This window comes from Panthera uncia (genome assembly GCF_023721935.1).
Source record: "Panthera uncia isolate 11264 chromosome E2 unlocalized genomic scaffold, Puncia_PCG_1.0 HiC_scaffold_19, whole genome shotgun sequence".
Taxonomy (NCBI): Eukaryota; Metazoa; Chordata; class Mammalia; order Carnivora; family Felidae; genus Panthera; species Panthera uncia.
In genome coordinates, this window is record NW_026057588.1 from 10,081,723 (window position 1) to 10,099,267 (window position 17,545).

General features: G+C 56.6%; 2 protein-coding genes across 2 annotated transcripts; both read left to right on the forward strand.

Annotated features, from left to right (window-relative positions):
* The first annotated feature begins 3,399 nt into the window (after positions 1–3,399).
* MYPOP (Myb related transcription factor, partner of profilin) lies at positions 3,400–11,053 on the forward strand. The gene is given in 3 exon segments (XM_049621187.1): positions 3,400–4,766; positions 9,722–9,741; positions 9,743–11,053. Coding segments are annotated over 3 exon segments (1,410 nt in total). The 5' UTR covers positions 3,400–4,066; the 3' UTR covers positions 10,433–11,053.
* A 3,569-nt stretch (positions 11,054–14,622) lies between these two features.
* Positions 14,623–17,255, forward strand: IRF2BP1 (interferon regulatory factor 2 binding protein 1). The gene has a single exon (XM_049621179.1). The coding sequence runs from the start codon at positions 15,098–15,100 to the stop codon at positions 16,850–16,852; it is 1,755 nt and encodes a 584-aa protein (XP_049477136.1). The 5' UTR covers positions 14,623–15,097; the 3' UTR covers positions 16,853–17,255.
* The last annotated feature ends 290 nt before the right edge of the window (positions 17,256–17,545 follow it).

A 17,545-nucleotide genomic window follows, 5' to 3' on the forward strand; every position in this document is an offset into this window, starting at 1 on the left:
ATCTTTCTGGGGGGACAAAGTGGAGTGGCTTACAACCACCTTGTCCTAGCTGACTCCACACCCCCGACAGGAGCCTGGAGAAGAGGACCGGCTGTCACCTAGAGGGCTCCCTTCCCCTCCCAGACTGACAGTCACACCCCCTGTACATGCTGCCTCTCAAATATCTCCCAATTCATTTCTACCCTTCTAGTCTCCTCCTAGTCTCCTAGGAGGTGACTAGGAGGTCCCCTGCCTAGTCTCCTCCACCTCTCTTCCTAGCTCCCTCCTGCCCCTGCCCCAGATTTCTCTTTTAAGTCTGGGCAATAGTCTTCCTCCTTCCCATAAGAGCGGGGGAGAGGGGTGTCTCTCTAAAGCACAAATCAGACCCTGTCCTTTCTTGCTCAGAACCTGCACTGAAGTTCCTTAATGCTGCCCACCAGGCCTGGTGTGGGCTGGCCCTGAGCTCTGGACCTCATGCGGCCCATGGCGGGACCTCATATAAACCCAGCCCTGGCGAAAGTCAACTTGTGTTACTCACTGTGCACCTGCACCCACTCAGACAAGTGCAACCCGAGAAAAATCCGTCTCACTTCAACCTCATAGCCGAGAACCTCCAAAGGTTGGGTCTATCTGTCTACATTTCCCCGGCCACTCACTCACTATTTCAATGCCTTTCTCCTTTGTTGTCCCTCACCTCGGAGCCTCCCTCTCACCTCAGACCCTGCTTCCTACTCTCCTGAGACAACCGAAGGAACAGAAGAGAAAATTCACATGGCCCTGACATCACATCCTGCCTCCTGCCTGCCTCTGTGCCCTCCCCCTCCCACTGTTTTCTGTAGATGACCAGCTCGCGCCCCTTGGACCACTCTCTACTTGCGCCCGCCCTGCCTAGTCAAGGCTCCAGCACTCTCCCCTCTCTCCTCTGCACCATTAATCTCCCCTCTTGTGATTCATCCTGAATCGGGACACACCATACTTTTACAACTCCCATCTTAAATAAACCTCTGGAGATCCCATGCCCCCTTCCAGATATACCCCTTTGCTGTGCTAGAAAGGATCATCTACACTGGTTCTCCCCAAACCCTCTCAACAAACACATAAGCAAACCCTCTCTTGAACCCATCCAATCAGACCACTGCCCCCACCGCATCACCAAAGTTGCCCTCTTCGAGATTACTAATGACTTCCAGATTGCTGGTCCCAATGGTCAGCTCTCAGGCTTATGGGCCTTGGGCTCTAGGCAGCATTTGGCATTGATTCCTTCCTTTGTCTTTGATTGACGCCCTTCGCTTGGCCTCCCGGACAGCAGACAGCCCTGGGTCTCCTCTCATTTTACTCATTCTTCAACCTCCTTTGCTGGTGTCAGCCCTCTACCACTGGAGTGCCCCCATCTCAGGCCGGAGACTTCTATCTACAGCTGTTCCCTCTCTAACCTCTCCCATTCTTGGGGATTTAGATTCATGTAGTCACTGACAACGTCTAAATTTATATCTCATGACCCAACCGCTCCCCTGACGTCCAGTCTCAAACATCCAACTGCCTACCCCACATCTGTACTCGGTTGGGTAAAGGCCACCTCAAGTTTGGGGAAACTTGAACTCTTGATCCACTTGAATCCCTGCCCATCTTCCTTTCTGGTAGCTCCAGACTTCCCGTTGCTCAGACCAAAGACGATGGAGTCACCCTCAACTCCCCTCTTTCTCTCGCTTCCTGTACCCAGTTCTACTGCCCCCCCCCCCCCCGCCTACCCCCCTGGCGGGAACCCCCCCCCCCTCCCTCCTGAGCCACCTGTCTCCTCAATTCCCTGGGCCCCCAGCTTCCACTCTTGCTTCTAAACTCCATTCCTCCCCGCCGCGGAGGAAGCCTATTAAAACCAGAGCCAGACCATGGCCTTCCTCTGCTCGGGGCCCTTCTGTGACTCTCACTTGGGTAAAGGCCGAAGGAAGTCCCTTACAGGGCTCGGTAAAGCCTGCACGTTCCTGAACACCGCAGGGCACAGCCTTACTTCTGGCTGCACCCGCTTCCTCACCTCCTTCGCGTGTCTACTCAAATGTCCCCTTCTCAGGTAGGTCTCCCTTGCCAACTTATTTTAAAGTCACAGACACATCCAGGCACCATACTCCCCAACCCTGTTCCGAGGTCTGTGTTTTCCCCATAATGTTCATCACCTCTTCACGTATGTATCATATTTGCATACTGTGTCTCCCAACTAAAATGTGATTTTAGCGTTTACTTATTTTTTTTTTTTACGTTTATTTATTTTTTTGTGAGACAGAGAGCGAGCGGGGGAGGGGCAGAGAGAGAGGCAGACACAGAATCTGAAGCAGGCTCCAGGCTCTGAGCTGTCAGCACAGACCCGGACGCGGGGCTCCAGCCCACGAACCATGAGATCATGCATGACCTGCTTAACCGACTGAGCCACCCTGGTGCTCAGATTTTTTTGTCTTTTGTATTCGCTGCACTTGGAACCGCGTAGGTGCTCAATAACTATTTGTTGAATAGATGAACGAAACGCTGTCTGTTGAATGACCTTGAGGACTCCTGCAAAGATGCAAATCAAATTTCTCAGCCCGACTTAACTCCATCACCCTTTCTTCCAGCTCAGCCAACCCGTGTTCTAGATTAATTGCTGCCTCCGCGCATCTGCTTAAAGCCGTACCTGCGCCAGGATCACCCTCCCTACACGCCGAACTCTCCCTCTAAATTCTCGCTCCCCGCGCCATGACGTCACTGTGTGGACAGGGGCCCCCAGGCACCGTTGGAAGGTTGACGGGTTGCCATGGTTACTGCACCGCCTGGGGTGGAATATCCCCAGGGTGCCCCGCCCCCGTGGGTACGAGTTGGCTGGCAGATCCAGGGCAGCCCCGCGCCGGGGCAGGTACGAGTGGGCGGCAATCCGGTTTTCTTACGCCCCCGCCCCGCCCACACCGTTGTCATGGAAACGCAGCGCCTCCCTTTAGCGCCGTCTCCCTCCCCTTTCTCCTAGCGAAGGGGACCCCAGCACAGTAAGAGGGCTGGGTTCGGCTGGAAGACTGGCCGAAAAGCGAGGACGCAGCTTGTTCTCAGCGCTCTCTCTCTCCATCATTTCTCCCACTTCCTCCAAGGATTGCTACGCCTGCGCAGGGACGCAGCCCCGGGATACCAAAGCTAACTAGGAGCGAGGGGCACGCATGCGTGGACAGAGTTCCGCGCGAATGCTCTTGTGGCCTCAAGAAGCTAGGGGAACGAACGCAGCGCTAATGTTGCGCCTGCGCAGCTAAGCCCCCACGCGAGGAGGGCGGTGGAAGGCAATTCTGCGCTTGCGCCGTGGGAGGGGCGTGAAACTCTAGCGGTAAGGGCGTTGGGGGCTGACTGGCGCTAGGTGCGCCTGCGCCGTGGCTCTTGGGGCGGACGGGGGCGGGGCCCAGAGGGGGACGAGAGAGGAGGGGGGAGGGAAGAGGCCGCAGAAGCCCGAGCCTTGACCGACGGGCAGGCGGGGGCTGCGGCGGCGCCGGTGAGTGACCCGCGGCCCGACTCGGTCCCCACCCTCCACGACCCTCACTCTTCATGGAGTCCCCCATCGCCTCCGTTGTCCCCTCTTACTCCCGGACCCCTTTACCCCCAGAGATCCTCTTAATTCCTGGCAATCCCCAGAGCCCCCACAATCCCCGCAGACCCTAATCCCTAGTATTTGATAGTCCCAGTTTCTCCACTGTCCCAGGAGCCCCCAACTCCCCATTCTACCTGGACATCCCTTCTGAGGACCCCATCTCGTACCGTTCTTACAGACGTCCTATTGCCCCGGAGCCCCCAGAGCGCTCCTCTGCTCCAGATCCCCCCTTCTTGCTGCGTCTCTCCTTCAGCATCTCCTTAACCCCATGCTTCTTCGACCCCGAGACACCCCCATTCTCCCTCCATTTCGCTTTCTCCCATGCCCCCATTCTCCTCTAACTCCTGCAGACACCCCCTCTTCTTTCGCCTTTCCTCATTTCTCTCCACCCCTCCAGACCCTCCCCCAATTTCCATCAACTCCTCGGCGTGGCACTTTGCGCCGCGCGAGGCACAAGAGGAGCGCTCGGCGGGTGTCAGCTATTATTAGGCGCTCCGAATGTCCCCCGTGGCCCGTCGCCCCCGGCCACTCTCCGCCCCAACCCCTGGCCCCGGGGGCATTGGAGGCGGTGTCTGGGCGGCCGGGGTGGGGCTGGCGGCGCGCGGACGCCGAGCCCCCGCCAGCGCCGTGCGCCCTGTGCCCGCAGCGCCGGCGCCCCCCCATGCGCCAGGCGGCCGGACGGCGGCGTCGGGGGGCGCCATGGCCTCGGCGGCGGCGGGCGAAGCGGAAGAGACCACCCGGCTGCGCAAGCCGCGCTTTTCGTTTGAGGAGAACCAGATCCTGATCCGTGAGGTGCGCGCCCACTACCCACAGCTCTACGGCGCGCAGAGCCGTCGGGTGAGCGTGGCCGAGCGGCGGCGTGTGTGGGACGGCATCGCCGCCAAGATCAACGGCATCACCAGCTGGAAGCGCACTGGCCAAGAGGTGCAGAAGCGCTGGAATGACTTCAAGCGCCGCACCAAGGAGAAGCTGGCCCGCGTGCCGCACTCCACGCAGGGCGCCGGGCCTGCCGCCGAGGACGCCTTCTCCGCGGAGGAGGAGACCATTTTTGCCATCCTGGGGCCGGGAGTGGCGGCACCGGGAGCCGGTGCGGGAGCCGAGCATCCCTCGGTGGCCGCTTCCTCACAGCCGTCAGCCGCAAGTGCGGGCACCCAACGCTACGTCTTGTCGGAGGACCGCAGGGAAGACCGACGGGCAGGTGAGTTCCTTCGGTGTCACCGTAGCCAGAGCAAGACAGTCGCGAACTCAGCTGTTTGCTCGGCACGGTCCCCCAGCTCTTTACGTGGCTTGCCCAAAGTCCCACAGCCCATGACTGTCAGCGTCATGAACGGAACCTAGAACGCCTGGCTCCAGAGTCCACACCTGGGATTATCAGCACAGGCAGGATTTCATTAAACGTAACGTAGGGTAGTGACCAATGGAGGCTGACCGGGCTCCAGTCGTGACTTTGTCACTCAGCTGTGTCATTCTGGGTACGTTATCGCAGGTCAGTTTCCACATCTGTAAAATGGGGATTAAAAAAAAAAAAAAAAAGCCCCCACCTCAAAAGCATGCCGTGAAGATTGAACCAGTTAATATGCGTAAATTGCTGAGTACAGCGCTTCCTGAACCTTCCTCGTTCGCTATTGATAGGATTACCAATGCTGTGAGGTATGAACTATTTTGCCATTTTATGTATCAAAGCCTTGGAGAGGTTTGGTAACTTTCCCAAGGTCATGCCATGAATAGGGGAAGTGTGGAGAGCAGAGTACAAAGACATTCCACTTGGCCTTGACTCTGGCTTCTTATTTCTTCTACAGCTATTTCCCCAGCACCTCCCCTGTACTGGGCAGTGTTGGGGACACTGCGGTGAGGGAGACATCTCCAGCCCTGCCCTCCTGGGCCTGAGTTTGGGAGTCCCGAGGGGGCACCTAACCCAGGCTGGAGGTCAAGGAAGGCTTCCTGGAGGAGGAGACATCAGAACAGCAGAGTGAGAATGAAGAGCTGAGGAAGTGTTGCCGGTAGAAGAAACAGCATGTAGAGTGGCTTTGAGACAAGAAAGCTTAGCCAGTTTAGGAACTGAGAAGTTTCCAAGTTAGAGGAAGGGGAAAGTAGAAAGATTGAAGAAATGTTTTGAGATGAGGTCAGAGAGGTCAGCAGAGGCCAGACAGTGAAGAATTTTATCCAGAATGCCATACGGAGTCACTGAAGGGTGTTTTCAGAAAGGGACGGAGGTGGATATGATCAAACAAGTTCAGGATCATGTGGTTCAGAGAGTTTCATTCATCCACTCAAGGTCACCCAGAAAGTAAGGAGTAGAATTGGGACTCAAATGCAGGTTGTGTCCAACTCACAATGTATGCACTTAACTTAACCACTGGGCTAGATTGTCTGGCAATCACAACAACAATTAATATTGACTGAGAGTTAATGGGCATGCCAGAATTAGATCACACGCAGTTTGTAAGTGAAGGTCAGAACTTGGGACTTTATCTTCAGGGCATTTGGGAGGCGTGAAAGTGTCTTAAGCAGGAGAGAGAGACACGATCACGTGGGACCCCTGTTCTCCACAGGAATCTCAAACCTCATTGTTTCTGTCTGTGAAACGGCCACACTGAACCAGGGCAGAGACGGCAAACATTTTTTCGAGAGTCGTACAACTGTGTTATTCCTGCATTAATTCAACAAATATTTATCGAGCGCCTATTCTGAGGGAGGCGCTGTGGCAGATGCTGGGAAGACTGTGGAGAAAAAGCCACCTTCCCTTTTCTTACGGAGCCAGCATTCCAGTTATTGGAGAAAGACACGAACAGACAACCCCAAAACAGATCACATACCAGGAGGTGATAAGAACTAAGAAGAAAAATAAAGCATGTTAAAAGGATAGGGAGTTGGGGTGCCTGGGTGGCTCGGTCCGGTGAAGCGTCCAAATCTTGATTTCCGTTCAGGTCGTGATCTCACGGTTGGCAGGTTGGAGCCCCAGGCTGGCCTCCCTGCTGACAGTGCAAAAGCCTACTTGCAAGTCTGTGTCTCCCTCATTCCCCTAGCCCCTCCCCCGCTAGCACTCTCTCCCTCAAAAATAAATAAACATTAAACCCACGAAAGAGGACAGTAAGTGATGGAAGGGGGTTGCTCTAGATAGTGTAGTCAAGGAGGGCTTCTCTGAGAAGGTGGAATTTGAGCAGAGACCTGAATAGAGAAATTGAGGCAAGTCGATAATCTCATAGAACAGCACTTGAGCCAGAGGAAGCAGTATATGCAAAGGCCCGGAGGCAGGAATGTGCTTAAAGCATCCTTGATTAGAACCTCACGCAAATTTACCCACTGCGTAAAATTCATAAAAGAGGAACAGGCTTTGATTGAAAGACTGGAATGGGGCCTGGGGCGGCCTGAGGTGTCTGTGTTGACACTAGAGGAGAGCTCAGGATAATTTATCTCTGACCTAATATTTGAAAACAAAAAAAACAAACAGTAACAGCATTGAAGATGCACTGTGCCTGGGGTGATTCAGTTAATCCCTGTGACGGCCCTCAGGGAGAGGTTCTGTTATTCGGTCACTTGGTCCTTTGCCTGCTTACACACGCGCGCGTGCACACACACACACACACACACACCTATTTTACAGGTGGGGAAATGGAGGCCGAAAGGTTGCAAATAAATGATTTTAAATGTGGCAGCGGCCCTTCCGTGACCCCTGTGGGCACGAAGTGTGGGCCATTTTCTATTCTATTGTTCAGTAGGCTAGAAGAACAGTATTCCAGAGTGGCAACAATCTGGAGTGGTAAGGGAGACTTACCACTCTTGAGCCCTCAAATGCCTCTTCTCGCATTCACCAGCACTGTGATGTCTCTCTGGGCCTCAGGTCTCTGCATCTGTAAAATGGGATGATAATGGCGGCACGTACCCCTTCCCCTCCACCCCCGCCCCCAGGAGAATGGCTGAGGGGACTCACTGGAATAACGTAGGAGGAAAGCATAGCCGCTTCGCCCAGGGCCTGGCCAGGAAAGTGTCCAACAAGTGTTAGCTCCGGTTATCATCTCTCTCCGTGCCTCCCCCACCTCCTCTGCCTGCCTGGTCCAGGGAGGCTGGACCCCCAGCATTGAAGGCTGGAGGGGATTGGCTGTTTCTGCAACAGGAGAGCAGGGAGATCAGATCTGGCCTAGGAGCAGGAAGCAGGCTCTTCTGAGGAAGGACTATCTGAACTGGCCAAGAGGCCATGCAAGGGGGATACTCTTAATAGAGGGAACCTCACGTACACTCTCCCTGAGGCAAGGAAGAGGGACCGAAAGGGGTAAGGGCTAGGGCTTTGTAGCCTTAGGGGCTGGACTGTCCCCTGTGGGTGCTGGGGAGCTGTGGGAGGGTTGCAGCAAGGACCCGGGGCCTGGGGCCCCCATCCGTGCTGACTCCTTGGAAGCCACAGTTCTTTTTTCATTAAAGAAAACATTTTGTGCTGGACATTGTTCTAGGCGCTGGGTAAACAGCAGCGAACAAAACAAAGCCCTGCCTGATGGAGCTGACATCAGGAGGAGGAGACAGACAACAAACAGAGCGACCCCATGCCAGGTGGAGATAAGTGCTAACAAAAGAAATCAGGTAGGGTTAGGAGAGAGAAGAGGACAGAGATGGGAAATGCTGTCGACAGAAGGTCAAGGAAGATCTTCCCAAGGAGGCCGCATTTGAGCAGAGGAGCTGAGAGAGAGGGAGCCAGGCAGGTGTCTGGGGAAAGATCTTTCCAGGCCAAGGAACAGCACATGCAAAGGCCCCGAGGCAGGAGCAGGCGTATTGTGTGTGTGGACCAACAGGAAGGCCAGTGTGGCTGGAGCCTAGTGAGTGAGAGAGAGAAGGGAAGGGGTAGAGCTGAGGTCAGGGAGGCACTGGAGCAAATTGTGCGGAGCCTTGAGAGCCTCAGGGACTTTGCTTTTAGTCTGAGACGTGAGAGCCCCAGGAAGCTTTTGGGGGGGGGGGGGGGGGAAGACAACATCTGACTTGTATTTGTTAAACACCTTTATTGAGATACAATTCCCATACCGTACCGCCACCCCTTTAAAGAGGACAGTGCGGTAGCTGTTAGCATCCTCGTGGAGTTGGGCAACCATCGCCGCTGTCAATCTTAGAACATTTTCGTCACCCGAAAAAGAAACCCCGCATCTCTCAGCCATCACCCCGACCTGGCCCCCCCCAGCTCCGCCCAGCCCCAGGCAACCACTAATCTACTTTCCGTCCCTGGTAGCTTTGCCTGTTTGGACATTTCCTATACACGGATCCTCGGATATGTGGTCCTCTGTGGGTAGCGTAACCGACACGTATATTGTTTGGACCTCTGAGACTTTGGAGGAGGCCGGCGACCCAGTCGAGGAGGAAGCAGTTGCAAAAGTCCCAAGCGGGAAATGCGGGTGGTTGGACTGGGAGGGGCTCGTGGAGGTGGATGGAAGCGGGACGTTGAAATAGTTTGAAGGCAGAGCCAGTGACCATTGTACATGGACAGTGTCTGGGGCGAGAAACAGAGTGAAAGTTGTGCCCCCCCCCCCCCAGCGGCTGGAAGGATGGGGCTGTCATCAGCAGCGATGGGGGGCGGCGGACCCGGGAGCGGGATGTGAGAGGGTCAGGAGCTCAGCTCCAGGCAGGAGAGTGTGAGGCAATACTAGACCATCCAGGGGCTGTGCGGCCGGTACACAAATGGAGCAGTGGTTTCAGGCAGGGCCCGGAAATCTGAAAGCCTCTGTATGCAGACTCTGTCCAAGTTCAGGAGCGTGAATGAAGTCTCAGGTGACAGGAGGCCACGTGCGGAAACCCAACAGGCTTGGGGTTGAGGGTTGAACTGGTACAGACCACAGCTGAGGGAGAAATCCCACCACCCGGCCAGAGAGAGCCCGCGGAGGCGTGTGGTGGGGGGAGCGTCCAGATAGTTGGAGGAGCCTTCTAGAATGTTGGTTCTGCCTGGCTCCAGCAGGGGACCCTCCAGGACCCTGTTTCCACCAAGGCTGGCATCAGCCACCAGGGGGTCATTCGCTATATTGTTTTTCTCCCCTGTGTCCTCCTCCAAGGCACGATCTGACTTGGGTTTTGAAAAGCTGGCTCTGGAGCCAGGGCGGGTGGGAGGTGGAAAGGGGAAATCGAGACACATGGTGGGGGGAGGGGGGTCACGTCACCTTACCTACATCTCTCTCTCCACAGATACACCAGCCCACAGCAAGGGGGGGCTCCAGCAGCCCCGAGCAGTGGGCCCGGCCCTCGTGCAGCCCCCAGGAAGGGGGCTGCCCGCCACCCAAGGAGCGTGAGTCCCCCCCCCCCCCGGCCCCGCAGACCCTTCTGCTGCCCCGCCCGGCCTTGTCTCCTCCGCCCCCGGCCCCTCCACCGCCACCACCCCAGCCGCCTCAGCAGGTCCACGTGGCACCCTCGTCCCCCAGCCCACCACCTCCTCCACTGCCACCACCCACGCCCTCGGCCCCGGACCCCTCCCTGGACTTCCTGCGGGCCCAGCAGGAGACGGCCAACGCCATCCGGGAGCTGGCTGGCACCCTTCAGCAGGGACTGGCCAAACTGAGCGAGGCCCTCAGCGCCCTACTGCCCCTTCTGCCCGGAACCGCCGTCGACAGGCTGCCCCCGCCTCTGCCCCCACCCCCGCCCCCGCCCCCACCTCCCAGGCCCCTCTTGCCCCCGCCCACCCCGAAAGCGGAGATCACCCCAGAGCCCGTGTCCGTGGTGGCTGCTGTGGTGGACGGAGCGGTGGTAGCAGCCAGGGGGGTGATCATCGCCCCTAGGAGCGAGGAGGCGGGGGCCCCCCGGCCTCCCCCGGCTCCCCTTCCTCCCCACGACTCACCCCCACACAAGAGGAGGAAAGGTTTCCCTACACGGAAGAGGCGGGGGCGTTGGAAATCTCCCTGAAATCTGCTGTTGGGTTCGAGCTCCTTCTGCCTGTACCTCCTCCCCACCCCCACCCCCAGCTTAGCCCAGTGGAGGAGGGCGACGCACCTTCCCCATCTCGGCTGCACCCTGGCTCCCTGCTGCGGGGGGGGCGCGAGCACCCCACTCCCTATACTAGTTAGTGCCTGATTCTCAGGGGGGCTTGTTGATGGGTCCCCCACCCCCTTCTCCAGTACAGCGCTGTCTGCCTGGCTGCTTCCCTGAACCCTAACTTCTAAGCCATCAATTTTACGTTATTTATTATTGCCCTTTGTGGGTTGCGGAGAGAACCTCTCGGGTCTGCACATGCGCCCCCCTTCCCTAACAGCTCCTGGTCTTGACTTGAAGAGAATTGACCCGTAGGGGCCTCCTCACCTCCCCAATCCAGACTTTGGAGGGGGTGGGAGTCGCAAGACAAATCAGAATATGGATGACAAAGGATATAGCAGTCTGTACCCTAGGGAGAGGGGGGCAGAGTTCTCACTGGGGAGATACAGGTTGGGCCCTCTGCCTCCCATTGCCGTCTCTGACTTCCAGAGCTCAACCCCCTCATTTCTCCCCAGTGGTGACAAGATATGAATAAACTTATTTTTAATACAATTACTTCGGGCTCTGAGACAGGCCTGGGGTTTCAGCACCTACACCTGTCCCCCTCACCACCCTCCCTCCCCCGACCCTGCCTCCATGGACCAGTGGCATCCCTTTGAAGTTGGGAGGCTGGTGATTTTCCAGCTTTTTTCTTTCTTTCTTTTTCTTTCTTTCTTTCTTTTTATTTTTCTTTTTCTTTCTTTCTTTCTTTCTTTTTCTTTCTTTCTTTTTCTTTCTTTCTTTTTTTCTTTCTTTCTTTTTATTTTTCTTTTTCTTTCTTTCTTTTTTTCTTTCTTTCTATTTTTCTTTTTCTTTCTTTCTTTCTTTTTCTTTCTTTCTTTTTCTTTTCTTCCTCTTTTCTTTCTTCCCTTCCTTCCTTCCTTAAAGCCATCAGATCCTGTGTTCAAATCTTATTCCAACTTATTCATCCTTCCCATACCAGCCTAAGTGTCCTCTCCTTCAGGAGAGCTTTCTGGATTTCCTCCTCCAGGCTAAGATGGGTCTGCTCAGATTATCTTCTAGTGTCCTCTGTTCTCTAAATGAATACATGCCTTTATCTGTTTAAAGCTTCCCCCACACACACACCCCCACCCCCTTTTCATGAAGGCAAGAGCTGGTTTTCTTTTTTACTCCCAAACCTGCTGGAAAGCAAAGTAGCCAATAACCACCACCCTGAAATCAGCCACATCTGGCTCCGTCCCTGGTGCTGCCCTGGCTAGCTGTGTGGGTCTCCCTTTTCCTCGTCTGTAAAATGGGCATAACAATGTAGGCGTCTACATCTACATTCTATGTTCATCCTTCAGGTCTCAGCTCAAATATCGCTGCCTCAGGAAAGTCTTTTCTGGCACTCCCTCTCCCCTAGCAGTCGGGGGGGGGGGGGTAGGGAGGTGGGGAGAATGCAGTTAAATAATCATTTGAGTAAATTTAAGTTGAATGTCTGCCTCCATCACCAGGATGAGCCTTGTCAGGGCAAGGCCTGAACGTATCTCAGTCACTGCTGTGTCCTCAGCCTTGCCCGACACAGAAGAGGGTTGCATCTTTGAATTAATGAGCAGCTTAAAAAACGGTTTCCATTTTATGTATGCTGTTCCTTTTCTGGGCCAGGCACCATGCTAAACGTTTATATGCGTGTTTTCATTTCAACTTGGAGCTATCCAATGAAGAGCAACTTCTACAGCGTCTCTGTCCTGAGAAGTGTAGGGACTTGCCCTAAACTTGCCAGGGGACAATCCCAATTCAGCCCACCTGAAGCCGAACTCTGGCCAGAACTCTTGACCCCCCCTCAGGAGTGTTTACTGAAGAATGGCTTAAACGCAATTTTAGGTGATCCCTGAATGGCCTCTTTAGTGGTTCCATACATAGTGTTAACTTACTTGATTAAAATGTAGCTAGTACATAAAAAAAAAGTAGGACTGTGCCCATAATACAGACATACCTCGTTTTATTGCGCTTCGCAGATACTGCATTTTTTTTTTTTTTTTTTTGTTTATTCGTTTTGAGAGAGAGAAAAGGAGAGAGAACACAAGCAGGGAGGAGCAGATAGAAAATCCCAAGCAGGCTCCGCACAGTCCACGAAAAGCCTGATGCAGGGCTCAGACTCACCAACCATGAGGTCATGACCTGAGCTGAAATCAAGTGGGACACTTAACTGAGCCCCCCCCCCGGGGCGCCCCAGATACTGCATTTTTTTAGAAGCTGAAGGTTTGTGGCAACCCCGCCACAAGCAAGTGTATCAGTATCCCTTTCCCAACAGCCGCTCACTTGTATCTGTGTCACATTTGGGTAATTCTTTGACTATTTCAAATTTTCTCATTATTATTACATTTGTTACGGTGCTGTGTCATCAGGGACAAAATCTGAAAGCTCAGACGATGGTGACCATCTTTTTTGGCAATAAAGTATTTTTTAGAAGTTTTTTTTTTTTTTTTTAATGTTTATTTTTGAGAGAGTTAGAGCGTGAGCAGGGGAGGGGCAGAGATGGAGAGAAAGAATCCGAAGCAGGCTCTAAGCTGGCTCGAGCTCACCAACTGTGAGATCGTGACCTGAGTGGAAGTGGGACACTTAACCGACGGAGCCACCTAGACGCCCCAGCAATAAATGTATTTTTAAATTAAGGTATGTACCTTGTTTCTTTGGACATAATGCTGTTGCACACTTAATACGTTACAGCCTAAACTTAACTTTTAGATGCACAGGAAAAACCGGAAAGTTTGTTTGACTTGCTCTATTGTGCTATTTGCTTTATTGCCAAGATTTGTTGTATCGTGGTAGTCTGGAGGGAGAATGCAGTATTTCCGAGGTATGCCTGTATTGCCCAGGAGGAGGCAAAAGTAGATGGCCTTTTTCTCCCATGGGAGTCCATATAAAGAAAACAATACAGGTTGTAAGTGAAATTGCAAAGCTGAGGCTGATGTTTGGATAACAAAATCACAGCGGCTGTGATTGCAGCGGGCTGGGGGAGAGGAAGCAGACAGTCCGATTAGTTTGAAAACCAGTAATGAATGCAACTCGGGCAAGTCACGTCAATACTTTTGAGCGCTTATCACGGACCCAGGCTTAGCGGACAGAAAGAGGGTGATGGGGGGTTAGAACCCGAAGACTTGCCTCTCCTCCCCTCCCTACTCTTCCAGTCTGACTCCCACCGTTCCAGATGTTGAGAAGAAAAACCTGGGCGGGGGGAGTCCCCAAAGCCCGGTTGGGCCGATCAGGGAATGAGCGCTCAAGGCTGGAGAAAGGTGGTTTCCCCGGAAACTAACCCCACGACTCTTACTCGCCATCTCTGGCCTCCGTCCCTTCCCCCAAATTAGGGAGCAGTAGAGGGTGAGGATTTCCTCAACCCAGTGCTCCGAAAAAACGTAAAGCCACCCCAAAATTGAGCCGGGGGTGGAAGACAGCGGGAATCGGGAAGGCCTCCCCCCACCTCCCATTCAGCGGAAGTGCGTCGTTTGTCCTCGCTGCAGAGCATTTTGGGAATTGTAGTGAGTGGTTGATGGGGCTGGCAGGGAGAGATACAGTGTAACCCTTTGTAGACCAGAGCGCGCCGGCAGAACTGGAAGAGAGTTCGAGGGCGCTCGACCACTCTCTTTAATGGATGAGGCAACTGAGGCAGAGGCCTTGACCGAGAGGCCTTCGTTCTTCCCCTTTCTCCCGCTGTTGCCAGCCCCATTCCGAGAATGGTATACAAGAGTGGAGGAAAACGAACTGCCATGCAGAACCCTCCCTCCCCCAGTTGCCAGCTTCCCGTCCCCCTACCCCGAAACCGTCCAATCAGAGCCCCTCCGCCCCGCCCCAGGAGATGCTGCCTTCCTAACCAGTCATTGGCCCACCTCTGATGGGCGGGGAACTGAGCCTCAGAAAGAGCAAGACTTTTGCCTAAAGCTGCACAGCAAGTCGGAACAGAAATTATGCGCGCGGAACCCTGTCCACTTCCTACCATTTCTGAATCCGTGGCAGCTCTGGCCATTCATATCTCCTTTCCGCCCCCAAACCCTGTGCCGGAGCTCCGCGAAGCGCGCCGAACTCCCTGCCCCGCCGTGATGAGTGGTCGGGTTTGCGCGTCGGAGAGGCGGCGAGCCCACTCCCTCTGCCGCCGGCTGTCCCCTTTAAGAATCAGCCCCGGCGGGACTACGTTTCCCAGAAGGCTTTGCCGGCGCGTTATGTAACTTTCCCTGCGAAGCGGCCTCTGGGGCAGAAGGAGGTGGAGGCGGCGACGGCCGTTGCAACGGCGGCGGCGTCGGCGGCGGGAGCGGCGGGAGCCCGAGGCGGCGGCGCCCGCGGCCCATCGCGGGGCCCGAGCTGTGCGCCTCGGCCGGGAGCCCGGACCGGGCGGGGGCGCCGACGTGCCTCTAACAAGCTTTTCAAGGAGGCGGGAGTGAGGAAAAAGGCTTAGGGCCCAGGGGGCGGGGAAGGGGGGCCGGGCCTGGATCGGCGGGGAGGCCGAGCCGGAGGCCTGACTGTGGCTCGCGCGGTCCGGGGGACACGAATCAAACGTCGGCGGCGCGGATCGTACGTCGGCGGCGGGTGGAACGCCGGGGCTCGGCGGCGCGCGCGCGGGGGGTCATGGCGTCGGTGCAGGCGTCCCGCCGCCAGTGGTGCTACCTGTGCGACCTGCCCAAGATGCCGTGGGCCATGGTGTGGGACTTCAGCGAGGCTGTGTGTCGCGGCTGCGTGAACTTCGAGGGTGCGGATCGCATCGAGCTGCTCATCGACGCTGCCCGCCAACTCAAACGCAGCCACGTGCTCCCCGAGGGCCGCTCTCCCGGGCCCCCCGCCCTCAAGCACCCGACCACTAAGGACCTGGCTGCGGCCGCTGCACAGGGGCCTCAGTTACCGCCTCCGCAGGCCCAGCCCCAGCCGTCAGGAACAGGCGGCGGCATCTCTGGCCAGGACCGCTATGACAGGGCCACCTCGTCGGGCCGCCTCCCCCTACCCTCGCCCGCCCTGGAGTACACCCTGGGGTCCCGCTTGGCTAATGGGCTGGGCCGCGAGGAGGCCGTGGCGGAGGGGGCGCGAAGGGCCTTGCTTGGCTCTATGCCCAGCTTGGTGCCCCCCGGGCTGCTGGCAGCTGCGGTGTCTGGCCTGGGAAGCCGAGGCCTGACGCTGGCACCCGGCTTGAGTCCTGCCCGTCCAGCTTTTGGCTCCGATTTCGAGAAGGAGAAGCAGCAGAGGAATGCGGACTGTCTGGCAGAACTGAACGAGGCCATGCGTGGCCGGGCAGAGGAGTGGCACGGGCGCCCCAAAGCGGTGCGGGAACAGCTGCTGGCGCTGTCAGCCTGTGCCCCCTTCAACGTCCGCTTCAAGAAGGATCACGGGCTGGTGGGGCGGGTGTTCGCTTTTGATGCCACTGCCCGCCCGCCCGGCTACGAGTTCGAGCTGAAGCTTTTTACCGAATACCCCTGTGGTTCTGGCAACGTGTATGCGGGAGTCCTGGCCGTGGCGCGCCAGATGTTTCACGATGCTCTGCGGGAGCCAGGCAAGGCTCTAGCCTCCTCAGGCTTCAAGTACCTCGAGTATGAACGGAGGCACGGCTCCGGGGAATGGCGCCAGCTGGGGGAGCTGCTGACCGACGGTGTCCGCAGCTTCCGAGAGCCAGCTCCCGCCGAGGCCCTGCCCCAGCAGTACCCAGAGGCAGCCCCTGCAGCTCTATGTGGCCCACCGCCGCGAGCCCCGTCCCGGAACCTGGCGCCCACGCCACGCCGTCGCAAGGCATCCCCTGAGCCCGAGGGTGAGGCGGCTGGGAAGATGACCACCGAGGAGCAGCAGCAGCGGCACTGGGTAGCACCCGGTGGCCCGTTCTCCGCCGACACCCCTGGTGTGCCCTCACCCATCGCCGCCCTGAAGAATGTGGCCGAGGCCCTGGGCCACTCCCCCAAGGACCCTGGCGGGGGTGGGGGCCCTGTGCGCGCTGGGGGTGCCAGCCCCGCAGCTTCCTCCGCAGCCCAGCCTCCGACCCAGCATCGTCTAGTGGCCCGCAATGGTGAAGCCGAAGTCAGCCCCACAGCTGGGGCAGAAGCGGTCAGCGGAGGTGGTAGCGGCACGGGGGCGACCCCCGGGGCACCCCTGTGCTGTACCCTGTGCCGGGAGCGGCTGGAAGACACCCACTTCGTCCAGTGCCCCTCAGTGCCCGGACACAAGTTCTGCTTTCCCTGCTCAAGGGAGTTCATCAAGGCACAGGGCCCTGCCGGGGAGGTGTACTGCCCCAGTGGGGACAAGTGTCCCCTGGTGGGCTCCTCTGTCCCCTGGGCCTTCATGCAGGGCGAGATCGCCACTATCCTTGCTGGAGACATCAAGGTTAAGAAAGAACGGGACCCCTAGGCCACCACTGCCACCAGTCTACTGCGTCCTACCCCCTTGCCACCCACCGCTGCTGCGGATAAATTATTCCCTCCCCGACCCAACCCAGTGCTACCCCCACCTGTGTACATACCCCTTCCTCGTCCCGGATGGTTCCCTGGGGTAGATGCATTGAGGGTGGGGGGAGAAAGCTTGTGGCTTCTGCCCAAGGGGGTGTTTGGGGTCCCTTGGCCCCTCCAGTTTCCCTCTCCCCTCCTTGGCTTGGCTTTGCTGCTGCTTATAGTCGGGGGAGAGGTGCCCCCCTCCTCCTCGAGAAGGGGCCTCCTGAAATCTCGCTCTTTATAAACAAAGCAAAAGCATTTTATTGCCCCCCCCTCCCGCCCCCTTTTCCTCCTTCAATAAACCGAAAGATGGTTTTTTTTTTTTCCTTCTTGGTCCCTTAGTTGTGTGAGACGCTGCGCCCCCTTTGGGACCGAACTGATCCTGCAGGGAAAGGACGATGCGTGGTAGCCTCCAGGTGGCGCCCTCCACTCAGGCGGGCCCCTTGGCGCTTTTCAGAAGTGCTGGTCACTGGTCAAGCGTTCTAGCCATCTGCCCGTTTTCCAGATGACAGAACTGAGGCTTAGAGAGCACGGGAAGCTCCTTGCATGGGAACCAGAGCCATGCTCGGGAATTAGGTTTCTCTTCTGGTCCCGCCCCTGTATCTACCCAAGG

Excerpts from the sequence above, each read along its gene's own strand:
- IRF2BP1 (XM_049621179.1), top strand. The coding sequence starts at position 15,098 with ATGGCGTCGGTGCAGGCGTCCCGCCGCCAGTGGTGCTACCTGTGCGAC.